The sequence below is a fragment of the Parambassis ranga genome, chromosome 5, assembly GCF_900634625.1.
Source record: "Parambassis ranga chromosome 5, fParRan2.1, whole genome shotgun sequence".
In the NCBI taxonomy this organism is placed as follows: Eukaryota; Metazoa; Chordata; class Actinopteri; family Ambassidae; genus Parambassis; species Parambassis ranga.
In genome coordinates, this window is record NC_041026.1 from 4,037,998 (window position 1) to 4,057,080 (window position 19,083).

The 19,083-nt window shown below is 46.1% G+C and overlaps 3 protein-coding genes across 8 annotated transcripts in view; 2 read left to right on the forward strand and 1 right to left on the reverse strand.

The window, feature by feature from the left end:
• Positions 1 to 3,837, forward strand: part of LOC114435410 (uncharacterized) — a 47,520-nt gene extending 43,683 nt beyond the window's left edge. Inside the window, exons 57-64 of the mRNA XM_028405078.1 lie at positions 170 to 255; positions 340 to 363; positions 459 to 924; positions 1,079 to 1,900; positions 1,972 to 2,050; positions 2,299 to 2,415; positions 2,511 to 2,632; positions 3,328 to 3,837. Coding sequence (XP_028260879.1) covers positions 170 to 255; positions 340 to 363; positions 459 to 924; positions 1,079 to 1,900; positions 1,972 to 2,050; positions 2,299 to 2,415; positions 2,511 to 2,632; positions 3,328 to 3,390 — 1,779 coding nt within the window. The 3' untranslated portion in view covers positions 3,391 to 3,837. The remainder of the gene's footprint in view (positions 1 to 169; positions 256 to 339; positions 364 to 458; positions 925 to 1,078; positions 1,901 to 1,971; positions 2,051 to 2,298; positions 2,416 to 2,510; positions 2,633 to 3,327) is intronic.
• Positions 3,838 to 5,035: 1,198 nt separating this feature from the next.
• LOC114435411 (alpha-tectorin-like) lies at positions 5,036 to 10,192 on the reverse strand. The gene is made up of 20 exons (XM_028405079.1): positions 10,081 to 10,192; positions 9,879 to 9,947; positions 9,705 to 9,776; positions 9,521 to 9,594; positions 9,132 to 9,353; positions 8,958 to 9,029; positions 8,758 to 8,854; positions 8,538 to 8,667; positions 8,001 to 8,229; positions 7,636 to 7,792; positions 7,429 to 7,516; positions 7,256 to 7,318; positions 6,913 to 7,115; positions 6,698 to 6,829; positions 6,425 to 6,609; positions 6,185 to 6,333; positions 5,837 to 6,082; positions 5,556 to 5,718; positions 5,319 to 5,399; positions 5,036 to 5,082 (listed from the first exon to the last, which is right to left on the reverse strand). The coding sequence occupies exons 1-19, from the start codon at positions 10,190 to 10,192 to the stop codon at positions 5,319 to 5,321; spliced, it is 2,544 nt and encodes an 847-aa protein (XP_028260880.1). The 3' UTR covers positions 5,036 to 5,082.
• Positions 10,193 to 12,797: 2,605 nt separating this feature from the next.
• The window catches only part of dysf (dysferlin, limb girdle muscular dystrophy 2B (autosomal recessive)), a 48,585-nt gene continuing 42,299 nt past the window's right edge, over positions 12,798 to 19,083 (forward strand). For 3 of the 6 annotated variants that reach the window (XM_028407019.1, XM_028407020.1, XM_028407022.1), the window contains exons 1-4: positions 12,798 to 13,137; positions 17,528 to 17,583; positions 17,801 to 17,892; positions 18,141 to 18,246. In XM_028407019.1, the coding sequence (XP_028262820.1) occupies positions 13,050 to 13,137; positions 17,528 to 17,583; positions 17,801 to 17,892; positions 18,141 to 18,246 (342 nt within the window). In that variant the 5' untranslated portion in view covers positions 12,798 to 13,049. Of the gene's footprint in view, positions 13,138 to 14,827; positions 15,237 to 17,527; positions 17,584 to 17,800; positions 17,893 to 18,140; positions 18,247 to 19,083 lie in introns of those variants that run through there. The other 3 variants (XM_028407021.1, XM_028407023.1, XM_028407026.1) reach the window with 1 other exon arrangement.

Below are 19,083 nucleotides of genomic sequence, written 5' to 3' on the forward strand. Positions count from 1 at the left end.
GAGCCCAGATGTATCAACAGTGTAACCGACAGACATCGTCTTGCACTTTTAGACCTTGACAAATCATCAGTGTGATGTTATCTTGTTGCAAAACAAACATAAATGTGCTTGTTTTGATTTGCCCTCATTTCCTCCACCTCTTGTCTCCATGACTCTGCCCATACCTCAGATTTGCATTGAGATGGCTGAATCCAGCAGTGTATCAGGGGTGATGGAGAAAATTCACTCACTGGATGTGTCTACCAACCAATATTGGTATGTGTGGTCTTGATTTAAGACATATGATTAAATTTGTATGTGTATATCAATGAGAGCCAACTTCCCCCCCTCCCTACATAGGAGTAAAGTCCCACGTGTTGAGCCGTGAGTATTTCAGTCATAGCAGAACTCATACATGGTGTCAGTGTTCGGCCATTTTGTGAGAGCATCCTTACTTTATGGGCAACTTTTAATTTCAGTTTGAAGAGCCTGAAGCAGCGCCTGCAAGACTCTAATGAGATCACAGTGACCCTTGAAGAGGACAGCACGGATGGCAAACCTGAAACACTGCCTCCTCATGCTGGACCTCCTGATACCAGCGACCCTGCCTCTGCTAAACCAGCAGCCACCGTTGGATCTGGCACAGCAGGACTGAATGACAAACCAGGGACAGAGATGGCAGCACAGTCCACTGTTCCTCCTAAAGGAAGTGAGGATACAGAGAATCCAGATGTGCGGAGAGGGGGCTCAGCATCACCGTCGGTGGCGGCTGCATTTGGAAACACTGTCCCTGCTTCTTCCTGTCTGGATCTGTCAGCCATAAGTCAGGACAGTTGTGCTGAAAGCATCATAGACCTCCCCCCTATTGACAAAGACATGTTCGAGGCATTTACAGCAGTAATCCAGCAGTACAGACTCGCTCAAGCAGCCGGGACCCAAAAACAGGTGATGAAAAGGACTCGATTGGTTACTAGGCTATAAACAATCAATAACCAGTGTTTAGTAAAGACATGCTGTTCTTTGTTGTTGTAATGTAAAGCTAACCTGTTTCTTAATGTTGTTTCATTGCATCAAACGTTGTTCTTTGCTCTCTGTCCAGGGTCAGAATGATGATGGAGATCAAAGCTTGACCATGGAGGACATGGTCACTGCTGATGAGACTGACCGCCATTGCTCCTTTTCATCTCAGCTGTCTTCCCGGCAGAAGAGACAGAGCTCACATCAGTCTACTGCATCTAAAAGACCCTCTGAGAGCTCAACCCCATCAGACTTCTCTAAAGACTCTTTGTATGGCAGCTTGTCTTCAAGCTCCTCCTCTGCGTTAACAAAGAGGCTTAAAGTCTCATCTGAGACAGACCATTGTTGCTCAGACAGATCCGAACATGAAGGGAGGAGGTCTGCCAAAAGAAAGCTGTTGACTCACACAGAAGAGGCAGAAAACCCAGAAAAGGAAGAGGAGGCTACGTATGTGATTGTAGACTCTGTAGAGGAGGGAGCTGCCACAGATGGAGACGGACCGAGTGTGATGGTGAGATCTACCAGAGGAAGAACAACTAAAACATGTGCACAACACAGAGAGAAAAAGACAAACGAAAGGACGCCGATAAAGAAGACGGAAGTGGTTTTAAGAGACTCAACTGAGGAACAGACAATCGATGATGGGGACAGGTGGTCTCCAAAGGCCAAGAGGGGAAGGGGGCGGAGCAGCAGAGGAGGGGCGAAGGAGGAGGTCGACGCTCAGGAGCCGGTGACTCTGGATGAGGTGGGAGCAGATGGTGAGAGAACGCCCGATGATCAGGAGACTATGGAGGGAGACCTCGTCACTCTGGATGAGATCTTTGAAGAAGAGGAGGAGGAGGAAGTGGTGAAGGCCAGCCCACTCAGCCAGGAGGGCCAATCAGTGTACTCCTTACACCCAGAGGTGAGGTCAAACGTTCTAGATTTACCGTCTTTGTACAGATAGAACATTTGACAACAAAGATTTTGTTTCAGACTTCAGATGAAGCAGGCGGGGTGCACAACGAGGACACCGAGGACACCTTGAGACGTACTAAACGTAAACACAACTCAGGTCTGTGTGTTCTGTCTTATCAAATACAAATCAGTTCATTTATTTTTAACCCTGTCAGAAGAGGGGTGAAGGAACAAACTGGATCAGATCCTCCTGCTCTGATGGACAAAGCTCCATCTGCACTGTTGAGCCGGCCTGAGATCCAGACCCAGAAGGCAGAATCTAGAAAAGAATCACGTTTTATAACCTGGAGCACAGGAATATGTGTTTGGAGGCTCATCCAGTTATTTTTTTAATTTCTCCTGAAGATGTTGGTCAATGGACAAAGGATCTGGCCGGTCTTGAGGCGAAGCGACCCCGTTCTCAGTCCCCATGCAGAGCAGCTGACTTCAAACTGCCGCCGTTCAACCCCAACAACCCGTTAGGTGACAAAGACACACAATAAGCACAACTTCACTTTCAATCGTTTTTGTTTTTTTTTTTTGTCACATTTTTCCTTATTTCGTCCTTTTTTTTTCAGGCCGGGAGTTTGTGGTCCCTCAATCTGGGTATATGTGTAACATCTGCTCTGTTTTCTACCTGAATGATGACACGGACGCGGACCTTCACTGCAGCAGCCAGGAACACTACGACAACCTGCAGGTACACACACACACACTAGATTAATGGGGAATAGTGTTCACTGCTGAGTTGTTGTCTGGAGTCTGGGACCACATCAGAAACTCTCATACGCCTCCCCCTGTATCTTGATACAGCTGTTCAGGCTAGTGCTGATGTTCTCGCTGCCGCCGTGCTCACTTAATGTAAGATATAAGACAATATAATCTGAAGCACCACAAACAGCTGTTGGGATATTACAGTATCTGAGTGTATACAGTGACATGAAATAGTGCAGAATCCGTTGTAATAGAAGAGGCTTAGAAGAGCACCAATCTATTCCTGAATCAATATGTATAATATGTCCTCTAATGGCCGCTTCAACTGTGCTTTAAGTGTTCATTACTTAGTTAAAAACCACCAGCAGATCCTCCATTGTAGTCCCTGATGGGTTCTTGGCCCTCAAACCTACCACTGACCTCGTAAAGAAAACCTGGATTTGAGCACCCCTCTGAAAGGGCAATGAAACGTGTGAGGAGAAGGGGGATGCTCCAGGACTCCTGGCTAAAAAACCGGCTGGACGCAGGATCCTGCTTCTGTTTGTGTTCGCATCTCTAACATGACTTAATGAACGACCAAAGCGGCACTCAAACTTTGACAAGATTCAAAAGAACACATTATTGCTCTGTTTGTGATCCTCCTCCTCCTCCTCCTCCTCCTCCTCCGCTGCCTCTTTTCAGATTTATTACCGGCAACATCAACGTGTCCCTTCAAGAACGTCTCGAGGCTCTGTTCCTGATTGACCCCAGCTTCAGCTACTTGGTTTTTTATCAAAAAGGTAAAAACAACAGCTTGTGTTAAACTAATGAAGGTGATGGTGATGGTCACAGTTTAGAAGCTAATCACTGTCTGCCTCTGTTTTATAATTAAATATACATACAGATATTGTTTGTATTTAGCCATCATGGTTCTCAGGTCTGCCCACCTCTTTGGATCCTCTGGCTGTTTTTTATGTAAATATATGTGTTCACTGTGTTATTATAATCATTTCACAACAAATGTTTGTATACCTTTTTATCCAAAGAGAGAGTTCAATTAATTCAGTTATTTGAACCTGAAAGTCACTTTTTTTCCTTCTTAATGCTCTGCCACTAAAATGCTGAATTACTTCTGGGACATTCCTTCATGTTTGCTGGCTCATTTCCAGTTGGATTCATGCATTGTTTTTCATTTCAACATGTTTAATAAAAGATTAAAACACAAGAAATGTGAAAGAGTATGTGAAGAAATACCAGCCATGGCCTGCACAGTCACATGTTAGCATCTTAGCCGAGGGAAGCAGAAGCAGATGAAGTGATCCATGGTGTGTGTGGTGGCAGTGAGGTCCAGAGTTTTGGAGCCTGGACACAGAAGGATCTGCCTCCCAAAGTGTGCAGCCAGGAGTTTCATACAGGACTTTAGGTGGGTGTGTGGGTGGAGAGAAGATCAGAGAGGAAGTGTATGGACTTACATATGAGAGTGAGGGCTTCTTGTCACTGAGGACCCTAACAGCAGTCCTGGATGTGTTGGAGTCTGTTCAGGAGTTTCTTGGAAACCCAGTACAGGACTCCGTTACAGTAGTCCTGTCATGTGATGACAGAGTGAGTGATGAAGGCGTGAGATGTTGCAGAGGTGGAATAAAGTAGCTGTTTTTGTGACTGAATTAATGAGCTGTCCAAGAAGGACACCCAGGTTCAGGACGGATGGTGAAGGTCACCCAAAGCTACCTCGGCCTGCATGACGGCAATCCATCAACGGAATGAATGGACTGAGCGGTACAAGGTAGACCTCAGTAAGTAATACTGAGTAAGTAAAAGTAAAATAATCCTTTCAAAATGAAAAAAAAAATCAAAATTCTTTCTAAAGTTTTAGTTTTAAATGCAAATTTAGTTAAAGAACCAAGTGCAGCAGAGTAAAAGTATACATTGGTTGGTTCATATTTCCCAACAGTCTATAATGTTAAGACACAGAAAGGATCACACAGGAGCTGAAGGTGAGCGGTGTCTGCGCCCCCTTGTGGATGTAAAGAAACACTGACAGAAGACAAACTGGTATTTTACCAACATCCTTTTTATTTTAATCTTTTTGGTCTTTAAATGCTGAACAGACAAGAAGAGAATGAAGATGGATCACAGCAGTTTGTCTCAGCGTCGACTGAACTTGACGATTTTTGAGGAGTGCTCGTGTAGCATTGATATATCTCCGTTTGATTAAAATAATGATGGCGGTTAATACTCCCTTTACCATGTGACTATGCATATGTTATTGAAATGTCCCCACAACACGTCCACTTAAACAGCTGTTTATTCCAGCTGTGTGAGGCCACACGACTTCACAGCAGCAGGACTCGGCTCATCCTTTCACACATCCAGCCTCTGGATCAGGACCGCTCAAACACCGGGATCATGATGGTGGTCGGCAGCCTGTCGGTCAGTCCGAGTCACCGTGGAAACCACCTGAGAAGACAACCAGACCAGACTGTGACTGCTGTGTCCTCTGAAAACCCTCCTGTCCCCCCTTTGGCTTCTGTTCAGCCATTCAGCTCCCACTTCTGATCTGCTCATCATCCGTCTGTGAGGATGGACCTTAGTCCTGATCCTGGACTGTCAGGCACCAACAGCACTAACAGTCATTGCAGACACACTCATGTCTCAGAATGACGGTCATGGACTACAGCAGAGGAGAGTCTTACCTAACCAGTCCAGCCCATGCTGATGAAGGCCTCAGCTTCATATGTGGACCTGGAAGATCTGCGTCTCCGAGCACCACAAGTCTGGAAGTTACAGAGATGAAGAGCAGACTTTAGAAGACCTGATCCTTTCACTCCTGACTGAAGCTTACATTAGACCCTCAGTGCCGGACTGCTTCACTTTGACCTTTGACATTTTTGTTCTTTATATTTTATTCAGCAGTTTCAGACGAGACGTACCGGGGTACAGCTGTTCTGGTCTTTGACACACAGCTTCAGTTTGCAGTGCAGGTAGACGTCAGTGGAGCTCCCAGAGAACTGGAACATGTTGAAGGAGAAGTAGTTGGAGGTTCCCACTCCATTTCTTACTAGCCACACCGTCCGGTCGGCGGGGTTTGCACATCTAATCAGAAAGCACACAGGAAAACACACATCAATCAATCAGAGTGATCAGAAAGCACGTTTATCAATGAGCTTCTGGGAGCCTCAGGAAGTGACTGGCACCTCTGAGCCCAACTCACCCTCCAATGATCAGGTCGTATCTCTGACTGTCATTTGATGATGGCTGGTCGGTTGCCCAGCAGGAGTCGGTCACCACGGCGACCACATCTTTGTCCAGCCCGTCGGTCTCCAGCTCCACCCAGACCTTCTGGTTCAGCATCACTTCGGTATTTGAGTCCACAGCTTGTGTGAATCCGCTGTCAGTGTAGGTCTTCATGGTCAGAGTGTAGTTCCAGGGTCCAGATGAGATGTGCTGGACCACAGAGCTGCAGAGCACACAGAAATGTGCACATTTGGTCTGTCTTTGACTCACAACAGCAAGATTAATCAAAAGCAAAAAGACAGAGAAGCTCACAGCCACCACACACCTGTCTTTTATTTTGAAGGAGACAAACTTGATGTCCGGCTGAGTTTGGACGCAGGAGAAGTCGATGTAGAACTGGTCATGACGGGTGATGACGTCAGAGGTGTTGGCGACCCTGATGGTGTTCTTGTAGGTGACTTGGCTGTTGTTGGCCTGCAGGGTCACATGTTAAAGTGCTGTTACTGATAAGTTCAATATTTTTTTATATAAAATGTGAGAGTAAAGGTGCAGTGTGAGAACCCACTGTGACCACCGTCCCACAGTTGCTGCTGTTGAAGCTGAAGGTCACCATGTGGGTCAGCTGGTCCATCTGACCCCTGCAGTTCTGGTCGTTGAGGTGTAAGACAGAGTAGTCGACGTCTTTCTCCTCCAGCAGACAGCCCACCAGAGTAAGTGAAGCAGAGTTCTCCCTGCAGACCGTCGGATCACCTGAACAATGTGGGTCAGAACAATGACGGTTACAGGTTTTCCTCCAATCATTCAGCCTGTCGTCCTGCTGCTGTCACAGCTGTCCTACCCAAAGAGTCGGTCCCTCTGTAAGGGGAGGCAAAGATAGCCCGACACAAGCAGCCAGTTCCACCGCTGACCAACTTCTCACCGCAGAACTCATGATCGCTGCAGGTCCTATCCTGACAGAAGGCCTCAGGGGCTGCAGAGGGACACACTGATATGTTATTCTGGAAACAGAAGTCAATTCTATAAAACGAGATGGTGGAGCGTGGCGGGTCTTACAGCAGCCGGCCTTTGACCTCCAGCCCTCCAGAGAGGTGTTGCTGTACAGGCTGCAGACTCTGGCGTAGGCCTCCAGGAACTGACAGTTGAGACCATCCACTGCAGGATATGTGCACAAAGTGTCGGTGCAGGCGGTTATGTAGGGCTCTGGGTCCACGTCACCATTACAGGCGCTGAAGGGCGCCTCCTTCAGGAGCTCACAGCTGTTCCACACATGCAGAGAGAGAACATGGGAGATAATACTCTGATCCTCTGACGTCACATGACATCAAACATGTGATGTAACATGTGATTCTGCACAGAGATCACAGTGTGACACAGACAGACGCTTCCTGCTGCTCACCGTTCAGTCGCCCTGGTGCAGTTGATGGAACTGTCAGCAGTGTCGTTGTACTGCGTCTCACAGCTAGGGGGGGCGACACACAACACAAGTTCAGGACTTGTTCACACAGACAGAGTGCAGCCCAGTCATCCAGCAGCAGTCAGGGGGACACTGAGCTCCTGATGAGGTCTTACCTGGTGGAGCTGTAGTCAGAGAGCCTCAGTTCACTTAAAGAGCTGCTGGAGTTTCTACACAGACCCTGCAGAGGTGTTTTAGCAGGAACTGGACAGGTTCAAGACAGAAAGTGAGTCAGATCAGCATCAACATTGGACCAACACAGCACCTGAGGGACAGCACAGTCCACATCCCCCTGACCAAAGGACACGTGTCAGTTCCTGTACCTTCCACGTCGATCTGTGCGGTGGAGCCGTCAAAGAAGACAGACGTGGTGATGTCAGAGAGCGACACCTTGGCGGTGACTCCAGTTTGGTCCTTAGAGAGCTCCACACCGTGGACCAGCTGAGCCGAGCTGTTGAGGGTCAGCACCGAGCCGTTCAGCTGCATCAAAGTGAGGAAACACTGAGTGAGACATGTCAACCACAAACAGGCTGTTTCCATAGCAACAAGCCCTGAGCTCAGCATCATCACAGGAAGTGCTTCAAATGTCTCTGAGAAGAAAGATGAGAGGAGACCCAGCAGAGTCTGAGGGGAGGATTCTGGATCAGACTCCGCTCTGACTCATCAGCTGTGGCTGCAGGCAGCTTACCAGAACTCTGCCTCCTTGTCCCAGGTGAAACTCCAACCCGCCCAGTTTCAGCGTCACGCTGTCCACAAAGCTCACATCTTTACGACGCCGCTCCTGGAAGGTCGCCAGCACGGTGAGGTTTGTGACGGACACCAGAGAGTACGCACAGCGGTCCTTCACAGAGTTCACCTGGCCGTGAAAGTCGATGACAGTGGGGCCGGTCACAGTGCAGACGGCATCAAACCCACAGCTGATGGAGGCAGAGAGGGACAGAAACAACCACCAACAACATCAGCAGCTGCTGCTGAAGGCCACCAGGGGGCCCTCTAGGGTCCAAGATGTCTGACTGAAACACACCTCATGGTGGCGATAGAGCAAACATGAGGTGTGGATTATGTGTGTCTACATTTAAGACGGCACATGGAGGCATCATAAGATGTTATTTGGATTTCTAAAACCAGGACAAGCCCACTTAACATCACTTGAAATAACTTTAACTCTTTAAATGCTTTGTTCAATCACAGCTCCTTCCTCTGAGGATAAAGGGGACATATTTACATGTTGTTGCCTAAGCAAGACTCCTCAGGACCGCAGGTGGAGGAGACATCCAGGCTTCCAGTGGCATTACAGCTTACAGCGATGCAGGCTTCTGGAATTATTTTCCCATAATTATATCCATACAAAGCACCTGTGAAGGGAAGGGTTACATTCAATAACTCTTATATCATAATCAACAGAGCAGTCAGAGCTGTACAGATGCCTGAAGTGATGTACCGACCTGAGTAGCTGCATGATGATGAGATGTCTGCGAATGCTTTAGAGGGGGATGCTGTTAAAGATTGTACTGTAGCACCATTGACCAGAGCATCAAATGTCTAGAGAGTAAAATACAGAAAGAATCACATGACGACAGAGCCGAGGGAGCTGAGTTCATACGTTCATACAGAGGAGACGTGGTTGGGAGGTGCACACACTTACCAGTGGGCTGGTAATGTTTGAAGTCAAACCCAAAACTGTTTGACTCCCAGCTTGAAATAGATAAAAATAGAGCTGTAAAGATTGAAGAAGAGGAGCGATGTTAGAAACCTCAACGTTTAACCACAGTGTGTATTAACCCCTAGAACATCAACATTCATCACCATCATGACTCACATCGACATTGTATGACACTATGAAATAAGAGTTGCATCCCAGGCTGTTGGTAACGGAGGGCAGGGCTGCTTGGACAGCGCTCTCCCAATCACTAGAGGATGTGGCCGTGTTAAAATCAACCGACGTCTTTTCTGGCAAAGGCCCCATGATGCAGTCCCCTCCAGTGTCGGTGCTGAAATAGCCGCCAAAACAAAATGCGATTTTGTTGCTTGTGATGTTCATCTGTTGAAATCAGAAACACAAGAACAGGTTAGTGTGGAGGCAAAGCTCCTTCTCACACTCTGTTTAAAGACAGCGTCTCTGCGTTAGGTGTTAAAAAGACGAGCAGGAAGCATCAAGTCCAAGTGTCCTCTGCAGACACTGAGGACTCAAATCAGGGTCCTACTCACATAGACTCTATCATAGGTGTTTCCATAGTAATTGACGGTACAGGTCAAATTGAACTCTTCAGAGAGTGCAGCACCTGAAGACATGGAGAGACATGAGAGGTCTGAGCTGCTTAGAGCAACAATAAGGAAGAGAACACCAATCAGAGAAGACTTTGTCGATGACATCATCAGATCTGATGCTTACCTGCCAGCAGGCTGAGAGCAAACAGGTGGAGCAGGGGGCGGGACATGGTGGAGGAGGTGGTGCAGCTCTGATCTGAGATGACCTGACGTTTGTATTCAACATGACATGAGTGTTAAAGCAGCTCTAAGGGTTGATGTGAGCAGCATGATGTGTGGGTGTGTGTGAAACACAAACCTGTGCTGTGTGAGGATGACTTCTTGTTTCTGTAGAAAACCGGAGCAGAGCGCCTGATCTTTAACGTTCCTGTGTAATGTGTGAGCGTAAACAGAATAAGGACTCAGAGTGTGATGCTGAGCAGCAGTGCGACATGTGAGTGTGTCTGCTGTGTGTTAGAGGAGCAGAGTGAGAGTGAGGACAGGTGTGCAGCGTGGCTTACCCTCTGCAGCTTGGACCAGGAGAGTGAAGGCGACTCCTCTGCAGCTGTTGGGCGGTTGGTCGCTGCTGGCTCTCTTCTGCTGGCCTGGATCTCTCCTCCCTTTTATCTGCATCCTGGCTGATGGGGAGGCGGTGAGGGTGGAGTTCACAGTGGAGCTACCTGCACCTAGCTTATTACACTTTAGATTGCGTTAGTAACTAAATTCACAGAGGAAGATTTCAAAGCATTCTGAAATGATCAATTTGCATTTTATTGTCTCAAATTCTGTGTGCACCGACCAGAAATACACAAAAGTACTTGAAGTATGTGTTTCTGCCTAAAATAGAAAATGTTCCTGCCTTTGCCTGAGGGCTGTGACCCACCAGTCAGCTTAACTAAAGAAAATCATTCACATAATAATAATAATAATAATAATAATAATAATAATAATAATAATAATAATAATAATAATAATAATAATAATAATAATTGAGTCAGATCCAGGCTCCAGATGTTGCTCACACACTAAAATCAACAATAACAACAACATCTATAATATTCAGATCTCGGCTGCCCCCCGTCCACACAGACCGTCCCTGATGGACCCTCTTCAGACAGACTTCAGACAGACATCATGTCATCATTATCCTCTGCATCATAGGTTTGTTCCAGTGTGAGTGTTGTCATTGATCCTCATTTTGTTCTATTCTGGTCCACTTTGACCCCCGGTCGGCGTTTACACAGGACAGTCAGGGGTTAAATTAAATTCCCCAAAAATCTGAGCAGGAAAGCTGACACAAAGGGTTTGAGCTGTCGATATGACAGACATTCCATCAGAGGGAGATTCTTGTACTTTTTTCCCACATCTTCTAGATTCCTGCAGCTCAAAGTGTTCTCCTTTAAATTTAACCCTCGGGCGTCACTTTAATTTACCACCCTTTAGTGTCATTAAGGACAAAACTGTCCACCTCCAAATAACTGCTATAAAAAGAGATTATTTATTGTTATTTTATTTCTGCTTTTTTTCCTCAAAACTACAACACATTAACTCATTTTGAGGAATTTAATAACCCTTTAAATGCCAGTATGATTACAGCACATGTTGACCTAAATCACAAATTCTGTGGCTGATCTTCAGATAAATGTTTTCTAACTGCTAAAGGCTTCCGATTGATTCAGCATTTTATTGAAAAAACTGCACCTGTTTGGTGGGTCAGGCTGAATCATTCTGTCAAAGGTCGTCCTGTTGCACTACATCTGCATTTATCGGTCTCGTAATCTGTGTGTTAACCAAGCAGAAACACAACCTTAGCTTAGCTGTCAGCCAAATGACAAAGGACAGTTTATTCTTTGTGTTCTCGTGCACCTGTAGGTGGGTCTGCATCTGTGGTGGAGCCTCCATGTCTCCTTGGAGCACAATGAGCATGTCATGAAAAATGTCATGTCATGACAAAGACAAACCAGGACCCACTGGAGGGACTAGATCTCCTCGCTGGCCTCGGAGTGGCTGCTGTCCGCCCTCAGGAGCAGCTGGAAGTACATGCTGGAGGCAGGTAGGTCTGGGTGTGTCTTCTCCCTCACTTGCTAGACTCATGGGACTTATGTCTTATTTTTATCCCCCCTCCCGTCCTGAAGTTAGCATGCTTCCCTTAACACACACACACACACACACTCACACACTCCCTAAATGTGTCGATGACATGACTGCAGCCCAGTGGGTCCGACTATAAATAGAGGAGCAACAGAAAGTCCCCCCCAGTGAACACTGAACCCAAACCACATTCCCTGCCCTCTACAGACTTTCATTAAGAGTGGACATGGGGACATTCAGCCAGTCAGGCTTTTTCAAGGCGGCACAAAGACTAAGAGTTTGTCAGCCTGTTCTACCTGTGGCTGTATGTCAAGAAGAGACTGTAACGATCAGCCCTACACACTATGTTTGAGGCAAACTATATACGTTACTGAACAAAAAGGGTTAAAAGTCTGGTCTTAAATGTGGAGGCGGTGTCTGCTTCTAGAACCCAGATTGGTAACTGGTTCCATGGTAGAGGTGCCTGATTAAGATTAAGATTAAGATTAAGATTAAGATTAAGATTAAGATTAAGATTAAGATTAAGAAAACCTTTATTTGACCCACAATAGGGATATCATTTTTTTCAATGAAGATAACAGTAAAGTAATCAGACATACAGTGTAGACATTGTTAATGTGGTAAATGTCTTTTCTAGAAAAGAAAACAGATTTTTAATGGAATACATACAAAGGTATACAGAGGCCCTTTCCAGCAGCCATCACTCCTGTGTTCTAATGGTACACTGTGTTAGCTAACCGTGTTAAAAAGGCTCATTGATTAGAAAACTCCTGTGAAATGATGTTGGCACAGCTGAACTATGCTGATCAGAGAAGCTGTAGAACTGGTGACCCCAAACCTGTGAACGGTAGAGTACATAAGGTTATTTTGATGAACACATCTTAGCTTTCGTGCTCTCCCACTGTGTCCGCTCTGTCCACTATGGATTCTGGGCTTCATATTTGGCCCTTACAGGCCCATTGTTGAGGCCCCCACGTGTGACGGTTTAGGTTTGGATTGTTGGTTGTGTGCAGGCATGTGTGGTCTGACCTGAAAATAAAGGCCTCTGTGTGTATGTGTGTGTGTTACTGGCTCTTTAAGCCAGTTGTGATTGAAGGGACAGTGTGTGTGTGTGTGTGTGTGTGGGCATGAGTCAGCCAGTGCGCCGCACTCGTGGTGTGTGTGTGTGAGAGAGAGAGAGAATGGGGGGTGAGCGAGACAGCTGAGAGCTGCAGCTCCAGCGGCCCCTCTCTCGGTCCTTATTTGTTCTGTCTCTCATTCCCCCTCTTTCCCTTGGGCTGTTGTGGATCTCTGCTTGTTTTAAGGATATTGTTCGGACGTATTGACGGCCATACATGGACACAGTGTGTGTCTGTGTGATTTGACAGAGCTCCTCTGGATGTATATGTGTGTATGAGCCATGCTGCGTGTGTTTATTCTCTGTGCCGAGCGTCTACAAACACCAGACGACGACATCAGTGATGCCTACTGCAGCGTCACTTATGAAGGTATGGACAAGTGATGGGCGTGCAAACCGTGTGCGTCTGTGTGTAGACCTAGGACTGAACAGTATTGATCTGGTTACTGAAAGCTCTCCTGCAGCTCAGAGGTTATTATTGGAAAGCCTGTGCCAGTCGTCAGTGTGTGGGGTGGGGCTCTGACAGGACGATGGACTGTCACACTGTCTGCCTCATAGTTTTGTTTTGGACGGTGTTGGGTTGGTCAGTTGCATGGTTTGACACCTTCTCCATCACAGATTTATCTCAGAATCTACTTCCTGGATTGAAACAAACTAGATTGTGATTCCCTGGTGAGGGTCGCCAGATGATGAGTCAGCAGTCACCAGAAGTGAGTCGGAGCTTTCTGACTTAAGTATGTCATGAACTCCACTGACAAAAGTTTCCCTGTGCAATATAGGCCAGTGCCTGCAGCATGGCTCCACACACAGGCTCATGTGGGCCGCTCCACATCTAGTGGTTAGAATTTCTACAGAGATGCTTTTACATGTGTGGATCTGCTGTAAGCTTGGATATTTTAACATGGATGTCTATGGGGATGGACTCACATTTAGCCTCCCCAGAGGCCACAGGGGGAATTGCAGTGTTTTCTACTTCCACATGAGCACCCCCCCTTCCCCTCCCCCAGAGGTTGCCGGGTAGATTAAAGGCTTGAAAGTGTGCAGAATGAAGCTTCTCTGAGAAGGTTCTACCAGGTAATTCAGGAAAAATATGCCAAAAGGAGCATTTCCTGTGTGTGCTGTGCAGTACCACAAACCACGAGGATGTCATGGTGCCTTGCTGATGTTCGATGGGACGGAAGCCTTTTTAAAAACAGCTGATATCACAGGCTGATATCTGATCTTTATTCTGCTTTAACGCCTCGGCTCCTCCTGGAAGCTGGACGCTGTCTCTGCTGCATCATTGGTCTCATGTAGAGCTTGTAGAGCAGCCTCTACAGAGCAGTCAGCTGTGGAAAACCTGCAGATCAGCCATTACTTGTTGTCATGTGATGAGCATGTCAGTCAATCAAGGCTTCTTAGACTTCTTTTATAGAGTTGTTGGCACTAATGCTTTTTTTATGGTGAATCCTTGCACACAGTGGTTTTTGAGCTCATTGTATATTGTGTGATGCGTTCAAGGACCATGCAAGGATTGGAAATGACATTGTTTTTGATTTTTTTTCTTTAGCGATTATGGCAATTTTTAAACATCTAATCCTGCCAGGTGTGTTTTTTTTGTGTATATAGGACTTAAAAAATAAAGTCCTGCTGTGTGTCTGCAGGGGGCGCTGTCACTCTGGGCAGTTACAGGTCATTATGTGTCAGTTTTTAGGCCTTCTTATCTTAAATGTTGGATTATTATAATATTAAAGTAATGCTTTGATGCCACTGGTTGATAAAATTGTTGAGAAACTGGCACAAAATGAACTCTTGGAGTCTGAGGTGACCGTGCCTCATTGAATTTTGACCAATCAAAAGCCTGTAATGGAACAAAGAAATTCACAAACACAGAGCAGAAAGTGACAGATTGACTGAAAACATCAGATTAAAATGTAACCGTATAAATATACACACAGGCTCAGTGGGATTAAAGGACAGGCGGAGGTGTGGGGGGGCACAGAGGGAAACAACCAGGAGACAAGAGAGGAAAGGAGCACAGGAAATGTTGGGATTTCCTCTGCTTATGAGGTGTGTGTGTGCGCTCATTGCTCTCTCTGTCTGTGAGAGTGTAGAGTCACAAAGAGAAAGAAGCCGGCGAACACACACGAAAAGACGTTTTACAGTTTGATCTGTGGATGATCTTCCAGATTCTCAGCAAAGGACCTCAGCTGCTGATTGTTTCACTGTTTTTGTTCCAGTGGATTCTGTTTGTGTCCTTCACGTCTGCCTGTTTCAGTGGTCGTCGCGGTGCTTACTGTCATTACAAAGCTCCCATGGTGATGTAAACTACTTCACCGCCCTTCATCTGGTGACCTTGATCACACGGACAGATCTGAGCTGAGCTCCTCCAGGTCTGGTTTGAGGAGGTTTCAGACATGTTACGCTGCATTCTTCAGCGGGCCAATAACTTGAGACACTCTGACCCTCTGGCCAGCATCACCTTCAGAGGTAAGATGGAGATCAAGACGCTGTTTTCTGACCTGCTTGAAGGCCACATGGGGGCAGCTTGACAAGATACCAATAGTATGTGATTTATTAATGCTACACCTGCGTTTAGCAAATGATTCAACTAAAGCAGACCAAGCAGTTTCGTGTTAGGTGGTGCTGCTGGTGGTTCTGCTGCTCCCTCCTGATGGGTGTGGGTGCAGGTGTGGGGTGGTCTCAGAGAAGGCGCCCTGGCTACCTGATGTCAGCGGCTGTTTTTCCATCATGCATTTGTTTTTTTGTTCTTTCCACGAGTCGGTGTGCGCCTCATTAATGAGGTGAGCTGTGCTCTTAGCTTCCTGCCTTTGTCCTGAACGTGGCTTCCTGATGCCATCACACACATGCTCGGATCGCCCTGTTCACCAAACCCTGAACCTTCATCTGCTCAAGGTTAAAACGATAAGAAAGATGCATTTTTTTCCTTCATCGTGTGCTCCTAAAAATCACACCTATTGCAGTTTGAGTGACCTAACGTTAGCTTCTTTGTTTAAAGTCTTAGAGCATCATCGTCTCTCAACATTCGGGGGCATTTTTTTTCAGAAATCAGTCTGTGGGCTGAAACAACTTCAGGAATTCAGAGCAAGCAGAGAGAGAGAGAGAGAGCATTTCCTCCATTTATAGAGATCAGAGATAAAGGAAGGAGGAGAGAGAAACTCCAGCAGATTTGGATAAAGTGAATGAAGGAGAAAAGCCTTTTAAAAACAGCGACTGTGCTTCAGAGTGATGATGTGAATGCTGATAGATGGACATGATCGTTTTCTGTGATTAAATGTGTGGTCGTGTTTGTGTGTGCTGTAAGCAGGATGTCCGGCCAAAGTGTTGTTATTGGAACAGTAAGTGTTCTCCATCGAAACCACACATTAAAAAAAGCTGCACTAATTATAGGCCCAACACACACACACACACACAAATGAGTCAGAAATGCTACAAGGTCAAGTACATTTTCCGCGTAAAACAGGCAGAACATGTGATTGACAGACGTAAATACGATGGATGAACTGTCATGAACGTCAGCTGGAGTGCTTTTTGTGCATTGCAGAGGCCCCATTGACTCATGAAGCATGCACACTACGCACATCTTGTTGGAAAAATGTGTGAGGTTGATGAGGTTTTAGAGCCTCCCTCAGGGGGAGCCTGGAGGAGCTGGGTAAATCATGGCTTCCTATCTGTGATAAAGAGCACAGAATGTTTTGTTTTTTACAGAATCAATTATTTTTAGAACAAAAGTGTTAGAATGTCACCCAGACACACCTGTATGTCAGGCTGTGCATTCGTGTACATCCCCTCCAGGACCAACGACGGCTTGAATTAATACAATCTAACTAATTTATCTTCAGCTTGAAGTCATGATCCGAATTGGACGATTTATTTTCTACACTTAAATAGACCACACACACACACACACACACACACAGTGCGGGTCTAAACATAGGTCTCCCATATGTGTCTCACAGCCCTGTGAACCACAGTCTGTTCTATTCTCGGCTCATGAAAGAATATATGCCAAGCTGAGCCAACCAGGAAGCTGACGCGGTGCCACTTCCTGTCTCTGAGATTCACACTGAGATACAAGCCTCTGACACACACACACACACACACACACACACGTATTGTAACCTCTTGACCTGCATGTGGAAGGGTGGTTTTTTAAGACATGGAAGTACACATACGTACAAATGTGTGTGTGTGTATTTGTGCATTAGAAATACATTGAAAATATGAACCATGTTTGCATGGTCAACTCGAACACAGCGTTAGCTATGTTAGCTCTGGCTGATCTGCTGAATGGACTGGTGTGTTCTCATTGGTGGAGCTTCTAAAATCAAACAATAGTCATTGTGTGCGTTTCCCTTCATCTGGAAAGAACATCTCCATCTGTCTGGGTCGATTCCTCTTTTTCAGAAAAGCCTCATGTCTTTCATCGTGTGAGTCTGTTCTGTGACCAGTGGTCCGTCATATATTCATACAGGAAATCAGAGCTCAACCGTCATGTAACAGGAAACCTCAGAAAGCTAATGTGATGTTTTAATAGTTGCTGCACCAGTGTGTGTGTGTGTGTGGTCCAGTGGCTGCTGGGTAAATTGCCTAGAGGCTAAGCACTGCATGTTTTTAGTCCTTATTGCAGTTATTACCATCTTAATAGGATGTTAGCAACTAGCAGAGTGCTGAATGTTGAGGCTTTCCCACAGACACAGTTACATCTTCAGCCTGTAATAATCTTTAAAATCTCTCTAATGTGATGGTTTCTGCCTCAGGGTCAAAGAAGAAGACAAAAGTCATCAAAAATAACCCAAACCCTGTTTGGAATGAGGTGAGTCCTCAGGCCAGAATGACACTGCAGGTTTCGGGAGGGCAGCTTTTCAGGTTTTTTGTTTTGTAATTTTTAAGCTATACTTTTTAATTTAGAGTGACAAAAGAATTCATCAAATGTTGTTGTTGATGTTGGCTTTCACAGACATGAATGTACAGAAACAATGTCAGGATGGGGAAGAGTCAGTGCTGTGAAAATGTTTCTGTCTCATTGTCAGGGGTTTGAATGGGACCTGAAAGGGATTCCTCTGGACTCTGGGGCAGAACTTCACTGTGTCGTCAAGGACCATGAGAAAATGGGAAGAAACAGGTACTGATCACTGCTGTGTGTGAGGCTCCTTGAGGTGAATATGTGCAAAGATCTTTAAGTTTCCAGGCACTGGTTGTCGAGGCTGACCCCCTTCTTATCTGGTGTGTCTGTAGACACTAGAAAAGACTCTTCCTGTATTACAAATCTGGGCTGTATGCATTACTTCTTTGAGAACCAGGGATTCAGTCTTGGGTCCTCAGACCGACAGGCCGGGTTATGAATTAACAGGCTTTTTTGTGTCTGTCAAGGTTTCTGGGGGAGTGTCGACTGGCTCTCAGAGACGTCCTCAACTCTCCCAACCTGGCGGCCTCCTTCACCGTGTCCCTGCTGGATACCAAGAGGAACAACACCGGGGTGAGCGCCGTCAGAGCACAGCAGCAGCCACACCGTGTCAGGAATCACTGACAAATTATAATTCATCCAGAGTTTCCTGTCTGCTGCTTAAAATAGAGAGTCTCGGCTGAGTAACGCACCCCCCCCCCCCCTTTCCTCTCTCCGGTTTTCTGGTCTTAATCTTTTCGTCCATTGTGTTTTTTTTTGTCCTTTTCCTGATCTGGGCCGGTTGATGTATACATTCTGAGAAGTCTGGTGTATCTGAAGGTTTAGGCATGCTGCTGGAAGAGTCAAGCGTTGGTCTGGCACACAGCTTGGTGGTCCACGCCTACGGTGACCTTCTGTTTTTTAGCTGCAGATGAAACGACATTTAATTTCCTCCCCTTGTTTCCTAAAGCCTAAACAAAGCTTTCCTGTCAGTGTCAGAGCAGGTCTGATTGATGACACACACACACACAGCGTTTATCTCAGAGTGGGTACAATGTGTCCGGCACATCAAGCCTTCAACAACACAAAGCTGTTAGAAAACATAAACACATGCTGAGAATCTAACGCTAAAGGCTGCCCCCAAAAGTGAGTCAACCTCTGTGAAGGGTTAAATATATTTTCAGTGGCACCATCCTCACCTTTAAACCACAACAAACCCACTGAACATGTGGGACTGTAGCTGCCGCAAACACCTTTGTTTACAGAAACATTCCAGCTTATCACTTAAGCTGCTTTTTCCTGCTATAGGAAGCTACACCTTTCACTGCTCCACCCAGCTCTGATACTAGAGGGAAACCTAGTCTTGCTCTCACAAACACTGTGACACAATCAGACATAAGTACAGTGGAAATCCAAAGGGCTCGTCCAGGA

What these genes read in the sequence shown, in the direction of transcription:
- LOC114435411 (XM_028405079.1), bottom strand. Translation starts at nt 10,192, where the DNA reads ATGCAGATAAAAGGGAGGAGAGATCCAGGCCAGCAGAAGAGAGCCAGC. An exon ending in TCTGACTACAGCTCCACCAG is followed by an intron (nt 7,319 to 7,428) that starts GTAAGACCTCAT and finishes CGCCCCCCCTAG; the next exon opens with CTGTGAGACGCAGTACAACG. An exon ending in TCCTTCAAAATAAAAGACAG is followed by an intron (nt 6,083 to 6,184) that starts GTGTGTGGTGGC and finishes TGTGCTCTGCAG; the next exon opens with CTCTGTGGTCCAGCACATCT.